This window comes from Limulus polyphemus, unplaced genomic scaffold, assembly GCF_000517525.1.
Source record: "Limulus polyphemus unplaced genomic scaffold, Limulus_polyphemus-2.1.2 Scaffold822, whole genome shotgun sequence".
NCBI classification, from domain to species: Eukaryota; Metazoa; Arthropoda; class Merostomata; order Xiphosura; family Limulidae; genus Limulus; species Limulus polyphemus.
Window position 1 is genome coordinate 69515 of NW_013666432.1, and position 10094 is coordinate 79608.

The following is a 10094-nucleotide window of genomic DNA, read 5'->3' on the forward strand; positions in this document are numbered from 1 at the left end:
CAATGTGAAAATGTAATACGGAGTAAATCTGAATTCTGACTAAGTTTACTCAAAAACACAATCAAAACCATTAGTGCAATGGATAGAGTACAGTGGTTTTATTATAGAGGTTCAGCCATATATCAGTCTGCATCTGTGTATGTGTTTCTGTTAAGGTGTGTTCCAGACGGAGGGTATAGCATTATATATAAGGTTCTGTACTACAATTCCTCTCAATGTACATATACTTTCTATGTCGTTATTGATCACTCCAGTAGAAAAAATAAGGTAGGGTATAATGGATCACATTATCAATGCAGCAATCTTCCCCTCCAAGAAATTGCACAATGATATAGGGCAGTGACCTAGAGAAGTAGGTAGTGAGAATGAAAGGAAAATAAGCACATTCATTGAGCAATGTTTAAATATTAAAAGTACGTGTATTGCTAGAAGCATGTGTGGGGGATATTTTGCACATTCCTGGCGAACTTGAAATGCTGATTACTACCAAAATTAAATTGAATTGGGTAGTATATTTCTATCATTCAAACACTCAAGATACTAAAGTAAATTTTTTTATATTGTAAGTTTTAATTAAATTGTCATGGGTGAAATGTTAAATCAAGTAAAATTTTTAAGAACTAGCCACCAAATTTAAATAAAATGCTGAGAAAGAGTTCTTTAAGACCACTTCTTTCTTCTACAAAAATATATCTTGATTTCTGACTATGAGAATGTATTAGTACGGGCATCTCACCTTCAGTATACCTGTTTTCAGTTAAAAGTTTCATACAGGCCATGAGTGACTTCAAAGCAATACCACAGGGGCGTTACTTTACTGAGAATGTTAAATCATGACTAAATAAAACACTGGGTATACCAAGTTGACATTTGTTGTGACAAGATAGTGTTTGTTGATATAGTTGAAAATTTCTTTCTCTACTATAGCAAAAAACACCAGGTCAAACTGTTTTTCCCCCATACTGTAAGCTTATCTGTTACCATTATCTAAATGATGAAAGTCTACTACCTGCCAAATATTTCAGTGTCAACATTAAAAATATTCCCTCACCAGTATTAATAGAAATATCAAGTGCAAAAAACCTTCAAGTTTATACCTCACATGTAAGGACTTACAATTAACTCTGTATCTCAATGCCTGAATATTAGGATCAAATTCTTTATTTTCATTCATATGTTACTCAACAGTTGCATTCTCTTTACGGCTGATTCAGTTGTGTTGTAACACAATATGCAGATATATGCCTGCAACTCGTGAGCCATTACAGTGGTGACCAACATGGACCATTTCCACCACCTCTGACTCAGTAGCAATAGTACTGTAACATTCTGCCAGCTACAAGCCAATAGATTCAATTTGTTTTCTTACCATCATGAGATAAATAATTGTGAGATCGGGAACTCTATTTGTTTTTTGGTTATGGTTTTGTTTATCGTTCATTTATTATTCCATCTGTTGTTTAGTTTATCTATGAATGTTTAGTTACATTAAAACACTAACTCAACTTCTAGCTAATCACATTTATTTTGAGTAAATATGTATGTATTATGAAACTGACATCAGATTCCCTAGTGGTGATGTACATATATTATTAATGTAGCAAAAGATCATGTAAATTTATGATCACATGAGATGTACTCTTGTGACTTAATCAGGGAATACCTTGCCATAAGCTTCGTAAATTGAGTCATGAGATAGTTAGCGAACTATTGCTGTTCTTCACTCAATATTATTCATATAGAAAGGTGATTTGGGAACATTGCGTTGTTGTATTTTTTTTCTTCTTCTGGTTCTTTTTTTCCTGATTCTATTATTTGAAATAATTGATATTTATGATTTATTGTTCATTAACATTCGTATCAAGTCCTGACCAGGCACATACTGTTTTTGGTAAGTGCTAATTTATTTTCCAAGTGCTGTTATAGTTTAATAAATTGTTGTTTTTTTGTTAAATCCTGGTTGTAGTGGTGTATTCATTTAGGTCATTACATAATCACCATCAGAATTTAGTCTAATCCAGATTTCAACAAAAATTCTTTCAGCCAGGAATAATATTTGTACTGTCACTACACCATATTTCCGCATACTTTCAGAATAACTAAGTACAAAAGTCGAAAGTAAAAATACATTTACTGTCCTAGACGGTCATAAATTCAATCAGTAGCTAAATTGTCATAATACTGTATTGCCAGTTGTGAGTCGATCTATTTGCTACAGTTGGTGTTACAGAAAAATAAATACAGACAAAATCCAATAAAACAAGGACTTTTACACTTTGATCCATAACCACCAATTCATATTCTGTGTTGATAAGAACATAACTTCTCATTTATGTGTATTGGATGTGTTTCGTGAAGTCTGTTTCACAGATATTCCAGACATGGCCTTTCACCTGTGACCCGTCTCGAAAGGGTTAATATCTTGGCATAAATGTGGTCAGAAAAAACACTTTTGCTTGTTAGTACATGTGCATGTAACATCCTGATGGCCTCCAGAATGTGCATTGTGCAAAGTCTGAAATATTTTGTGCCTAAAAACACTGGGGACCATTAGCTGCAACATAGGTTGAGAACCACAGATATTAGTGCATTTATGAGTGCCACAGGTTACATGCATGTGTTACACTCCCCAGTCTGTGCTGGTTACACTTGTTTTGCTACACAATGGGGAATACCATGTTAGAACTGGGTTCTTCAATTTGCTCCTCCTGGAGCTCCTGAGACATTAATCACGGCTTCCAACCACTAGTGGAATTTCCTACTGTATGGTTTGATACCAGTTCTGTAGAAATGGCTTTAACTCTCAGACAGTGTCCAGAAGTAGGGCATTTGGCAAATAGACAGGCTCTCACTGTTCAGTAAGACAATCCATTGGTGTTCCCATGTTGTGGACCAAGGTGATGATGTATAACAAAATCATCTCTTGCAGATTGTAATCCGACATGCAATCACCCCCTCTGGATTTGATGAGTCACAACAGCAAAACGTACTCCATACAGATAATGAACTTTCTACTAAGAATTGGTGGTAATGTTCAACCAATAATACAACTGTTTCACTTTTTGTTTTATTTTATCCTGCACCTGCAACAATACTGCTCCAATTCCACTATCACTGACATCAGTATCCTGCAGGAGCTGACAATTTCATCATGAATATACCAACACCTTGGCTTCAAATTTTAACAACTTAAGCGCTTAGTTACAATCTTTGGTCCACCTAAAATGCAAATCAGCTTTAGTGAAAACAGATAAAGGTGTAGCAGTTTTGAAAAAGTTGGCCAAAAATATAAAACTAACAAAACTGTAGATCTCTCACTTGGTCATGGGTTGAATCCAGTCTTGCAGTACTGTGATCTTCATAGGGTACATAAAGAATCCGAAATATGACCAACGAACACCACTTGTGTGTGTGCATGAGTGCATACATCCCAGGTTTCAACTTTAAGTCTGCTTCTCTCATATGCTGAAATTCTCAGATTTCAGCAGCAGACTCAGACAGGCAGCTAAACACTAAAACATAATCTACATAGATTAGGCTTCTCCTCCTTTGCAGCCCTTGAAGTGTAACTTCCATTAGCCTCTCGAAACTTGCAGAAACATTACACTGGCCAAATGGGATGATATGAAACTTGTACAAATTATCCTGTGCTGAAAGAAGCCATATGTCTGCTCTTGTTCCAGAAGATAGGTCTAAAGTGCTGAACCATCAGGCACCTATTGTATCCAAATATTCATCTCTTTGCAGAAGAAGAAATGTATCACTATGTTCACCTACCTCAAATCAACACAAAACCTTAGTGTACGCTCCACCAATTACTACTGGAGATGACATGCACTCTGTGAAGGCTGTATGATTTAATCTTTCAGCATCCAGTGTATCACTAGTAATCCAGGAAAATTTGCACAGCTGTTGTTTTACTGGATGAGTGTTTTGTGTATCTATATAGTGAGGAAATACTGTTGTTTGATCCAATTGGCCCCACAAATACATCAACAAACAATTCACTGAGCTTCTACTACTGTGTAGAATCTAAATTACTTGCACAATCACCACCTAACAAACTCAAATGTACTGGTAGCCATATGTTCATTCTTGGAATAGCCTCTCAGTAGAGACCCAAAAATATACAGGACAAACATACAAAAATACAAGAAGTGAAAAGAGTCTTATGGCAAAATAAAAGACTATATTAAACCAAAAATTTTGAAATCCAAAGGTTGCTAACCTAGTACAAAATGATTGTTAAAGTATTTACTAGTCTATTGCTTACTTTATTTTACATAATGAAGTTACAAATAATACATTAGAGGCACATACAATTAAACAAGAATGGTTTCTTCAAAATAATTTTGTTACAATACTGAAATTTAATGTTTAAAAGAGAAGCATTTATTTTTTTAGCTGCTGCTTCTAGTAAAGCCTTCAATTATTTGTTTTTTTGCTAAAGTTTAGCTATCTTCTTTCTCCTTGGACGTTATTTCAATCAGATTTTGACTGAATTATTTTTCTTGTTGCATGTGTCTTGTTATAGCAAAGCCACATTGGGTAATCTGCCGTACCCACCATGGAGAATTGAACCCCTGATTTTAGCGATGTAAATCTGAAGGCTTACTGCTGTCCCATTGGGGGACTTTACTTATTGCAGCTTCTAACATAGTTTGAGCCACCTCTACATCATGTTCTGCTTTGCTATACATTTTAGCAATCTGTTATTAGCTCCCTTGAAGAAGGCTTCAGCAACTTGCATATCCCTATTAAGTTTCTTTTTTTTTATCTTCAGTAGTGCTGATTTATCCTATATTTGTATCTTATTTTTCTAGTTTCTTGGCTTTCTCAAATGTTTCCCTTTTATGTCATTCTTCCTCTTCAGCCTGAACCTTTCCTTTTCTTTCTGTTCTTCTTCCAGGTTCATGTAGTTCATTTACACAAATCTTGTTGCTGTAAGAGGAGATGTGGTTATCTTGATCACAAGTGGGTCATGGTTCACCTGCTTCAATACATCTTTGACACATCATTGACAATCTACACAGCCAGTCCTGCTAGTACAGAAGTAACAGTATTTCCCCCTTCATATACTCATGTTTCATTCAGCTTCATCAGGCATCTCATCATGGTTAACTTATCCAGATCAGACAATAATGCATGCAACAGATGTATAAGTGGTTTCCCACACTGTAAGGTCTCAAGAGATATCTCCAGTAATCATGGAAACTTTAGAGATTGATAGTTTGTATCAAACCTATTGGGTTACTACAAAAATACAGGAGCTTTAAGGCAAAATACAGAAAATAAAGGACACGAAAAAAACTTTCAGGGAATCATGAGAGGCCTGGATATAGCTGGTTTCAATTACCATGCTGAGGACCATTCCAGTGGAAAGGTAAAAGGGGGAGGATGCCTAAGAATGTAAATAAGATGGTGTTGTTTGCACTTACAAAATAACTAGAGTACACCTTAACCTCATTTGTACAACAAGGAGTCAAAGTGCACAAGTCACAACCTTTTCACAGTTACTTTAAAAATTTACTTAAATAACTTTATTATTAATATGTCAATAAACTTGCCATACAAATGTAATTTATAATTCAAAGTTTTATATTATCTAAGTTTCAATTTCTTAATTTCAAAAGGTAATACTTAAAACGAATTCTTAATATTTACTTCTGTGTGTCACGTGATGCACCTCCCCTCAGATTCTCTTATTTTATATTTTCTCCATTCCCTTCTCAGGCTGTCAGCGAGACTAACCAATTAAAAACTCAGATTACAGATACTGACAGGTTGGAATATAAAACTTAAGCTCTCATTTTTGCTGGAATTAGTGATGTATAAATTTGTGACACCCACCACTGAGGTTCCTCCCATCTTGTCATAGCCTTGAAATAATTTATCTATGTCCATGTGTTGTTTTATAGCCAACAAAAAGTGAATTTTTGTCCTTTACAAGAAATTGCTGAGTTTTTTCTTTTTGGCATGCAGTTGTATACATTTTGCCCCATATTGTTTATTTGTGATCATTATTGTTGAACTTCAAGTGGTAATGGAATTAGTTTAACCTATTTGTAGCTTAGTTAGAAAACTAGTTAAATTAGAATAGCTTTAGGACATTTTATTTTTTGTGCATGATAATGTGTTGTGTTTTAAATTGCAGTTGAAATAAACATTAAAAATATTTTGGATCACCAACATTGTTACAAAAGAAAAGTAGGCCTATAGTGCTTTTTGACAGCAAAAGGAAAGAGTCCAAACGTGCAAGTATTAAATTGTTTGTCTTTCATATGTATATTTTTTATTTATTATTATAAAAGTAACTAAAATGTAGAACTTAGAAATTTACCAGGCTAAATAAGAAAACTTAAATGGAAAAAAAAAAATACTTGGGATACTCAATATTGACACCCATTCACGAGGCAGGTTTGTAATTGGATTGCATTGTGCATATAATTCGATTTTTTGTTAACACAAAGTTGTTTGGCTAGGATAAATAGCTTTTGGCATATTCTGAGACTATGTAAGTGCAGATTTGAAACGTATTAGCTTTGGTTGTAAGAATAAATAGCATGTAATTATCTGTAACAATATGCAATCATTTCTAGAAAGAAGAAAAAAAAGTGTAATTAAGATTTATTTAGTATGTTTCAACTTTTCATTCTACCCTTCACTGCTGATTTCACTACTGTTAGTGTTAGGGTAGGGAAAATATCATAAAAAATAAAGTGTTTCTGAAAAAAAAAGGGATTGGATATTTATTTAGGAGGTTCTTGAGGTTATGCAAATAAAATATGAAGACTGTAAGATGAAAAAGTATTTTTATTCTTAACATAAAACTACCTTGCACTCAGACTACTCGGAGTGTTAGTTAGCCTAATAAAGTAAATTCAAAGACAAATCTGTAGTAAGAATACTTTATCAAAAGTTCTGATTTTAGTGTACAACATATTTGTAATGTTTACTAAAAGCCTACCAAATTTTGTGAAGACGTACTTAGAAGATTTGGAACTATAATAAACATTGCTATGTACAGCTTAACAGAAACTAGGTTGATGAAAGAACCAATACCATTCACATAGTCTGAGAAGTGAAAGATTGTGTGATTTGTTGCAGAAAGTTATGATACCTGTGTTGCCATTAATAATTTTTGTTGTGCTCACCAAGTCTTTCATTGATTTTTTAGCCTGTTTTACCTAAGTACAATAGCTTGCATAGGACAGAAATAATGCAATATATGATGGATTAATAAAAAACCAATGACTGTGTAATGTTAAACTTGCCTTAGAATCTAATAATCAAAGAGCAGTTGATCATACATTCACATGCTACCCAACATCATATTTTACAAGGAAACCATCTTTCTCAATCCAACAAACTAATCAAAATACTAAAATTATTTTCACTAGAAAAACCTTGCACACACATGTAAGAGCAACAGTCATTCATATGAGGTGTTTATTGTTCAGATTAGATTAGATCTATTTCGTGAAGACAGTTGTGTTTATAGGCAACTGATATATATATTCTATATTCATAATTTATCTTCTATTCATGATAAATTTCTTCTTTTATATTTTTATCACCTTTGTTTCAGCAACATGTTACATTAACAATATTTTTGTATATGTGACTCGATGTTCAATGTATGTCTCAAGCATTCAGTTGTATTTCAAATTGTTATTCTGTTAAACTTTGCATTAACAACTACCTGACGAAGGGTCTTGGCCTGAAATGTGGAAATTAACTTGTTTTTCAATGAATTTTATCTACCATATCTACCATTTTTATACAGTATTTCAATTACTTATGCAGCTTTTCTCTTCTTTTTCTTAATTGATTAAGAAGATCAATTTTCCTTTTTGTCTTGGTATTTGTTTGTCAAACAGTGTTACAAAAAATATAGAGTTCAACCAAGTAAATTTTCATCTTCGTATCAAACCTGTTAAACAACTTCATTTTTAAGAGCTTTCATTAGGTGGCAGGTAAGTCACCCACCTAATTTGGGTAATTAAAGCTCACCTACCTGGCTACTGTGGTTTTGTAAAAGCCCTTTCTACAATCTTTATTATCCTAGAACAGTGGTTCCCATCTCATTAAACAAGTAAGTTTTTTTAATACTGCTGTTTTTTAATTACACACTCAGTTATATATATTTTAATTAACAGGGAAAAATGGAAAAACGAGTTGATCATTAGTTAATAAAAACAGTTTGTTGGGTAGACGAAATTTTTCAAAAACATGGGCTCTTTGGGGAAAAAAATAATAAAAGGGGTCCTTGGTGGTGAAAATGTTGGGAACCCACTGTTCTAGAGGATCTTGGTCACCAGCATTACTTACAATGCAACCTTTTTTGAGTCTCTGCCATAAAAAAGTTGTTTTGTAATAATTTTGAAACTATTTCTAATGCTTTTGAGCAAGCAAGAAACAAAGAAAATATAATGTATGACCATATAAAAAAACATTTTCAAATTTAATGACTACTCTTGCCTATTTCAGAGTCACAGAACTTAGACATAAGGTATTAAAAAAAACTGGAATATAACTCCTTGTGCAAGTAAAGCTAAAACAGCCTAAAAAGCTGTCAGGGTTACCTGACTACAATTAAAAATAATAAAAAACTTGAATAACTTATATACACTTACCTGACCTGTATACTCAGTATCAGGTTTATTGATCAGGTGCATTAAGAAGAACCTGTAAGAAAAATTAATAAAATGAACTGGTAAAATCATCTTTAACTTTGATGACTGTGTATAAATTTTACAATAAACTTGTTAACCTAATAAATTTTAATTCTTTAAGTGTTATTAGCAATTAAGTAAGAGTATTTAAAACCAAAGTGTTGAACTTACTGCACAAAATATTATAAGTATGACATCTTGGATTGCAAATCTAATTCACAGAACTGTTGATCCTTTTAAACAATATCAAGTTTTCTGTTCCTTACATAAATAAACTTTCTTTATTAATCAGAGAATTTATCATAACTAACTCTTTTGCCTTCAATCTCTAATTATGGGGATGTTTTTTATTTGATATTTATAATGTTTTACAGTGTTCAGTATTTAAATTGGGTATTGTACTACAAAACAGACATTGGTCAGGGGCATAGCTTTGTTTTATAATTATTTTACTTAGGAGGTGGATGATTGACATATTGAGCTACTTGTGTATAAACATTATGAGTTAAACTTTTGCTTTCATTATTATCTTTAAACTTAGAAGATAACTATTTAAGATTTGTGTGAATGAAAAATAGGTAGGAATTGTACCAATAAGTGCAGTTATTGCCAAAACTCTAGTTAATTTTGTTTAAATATTTCACTATTTATCTTATACACTTGTGAACTCAAAGAAACAACTAACATTTGTTTAAAGTTCTAAAATTAAACTTACATGTAATTGGCAAGGTTATGCTCTTTCTGGACATGAGTGTCAAAACCATGCGGTATTTTATCAAAGTAATCCTTCCCAATACCACAGATGAAACAGTTGGACTGAATTAATAAAAAGGGAAGATTTTAGAAAGCAGTAATCATGGAAAATAAAAATAATTTACTTATCACTGTAACAAATCCAGGTCAATTATTATAAAATAAAATCACAACAAAATTATAAACATTCACTGATCAATAATTTTGATGAACCGAGAAATATATCTGTATTTCAAATAAACATGCAAGTTTAAGCAAGGTGAAACACAAAAAATTGATAAACTCAAAGTATATTAAATAAAAACAAAGTTATTGAGCTCTTATCTGTAATCAACATGACAACCAAGACAAAAGTAAAGAAATATTCAGACAAATGCTAGAAAAAAGGGGTGTAACCAAATCCAATAATATAGCTGAACTTAAGATTAACTTACTGAATTATTAAATTTTCATTCACAATATTCAAGTGTGTTGAAAAGACAATTATAAAAGATCAGGAGAAATTCTTGAAACAATACCATTTGTAGAATAAACTTAGTTATCAGTTTAGAGTCAAAGAAGAGTACTCAGGTAGTATTATTATTATTATTATGTAATTATAGTATTTGGCACTTGTGTATAAAGTTAAAATCATAAATAATATTCAATGTTAAACTGGTACACAAT

At 32.4% G+C, this 10094-nt stretch overlaps 1 protein-coding gene across 1 annotated transcript in view; it reads right to left on the bottom strand.

Annotated features, from left to right (window-relative positions):
• Positions 1-10094, bottom strand: part of LOC106460719 (ryanodine receptor-like) — a 210205-nt gene that overhangs the window by 10836 nt on the left and 189275 nt on the right. The window contains exons 124-125 of the mRNA XM_022387498.1: positions 9391-9491; positions 8637-8688 (exon numbers count right to left, since the gene is read on the bottom strand). Of these exons, the coding sequence (XP_022243206.1) occupies positions 8637-8688; positions 9391-9491 (153 nt within the window). The remainder of the gene's footprint in view (positions 1-8636; positions 8689-9390; positions 9492-10094) is intronic.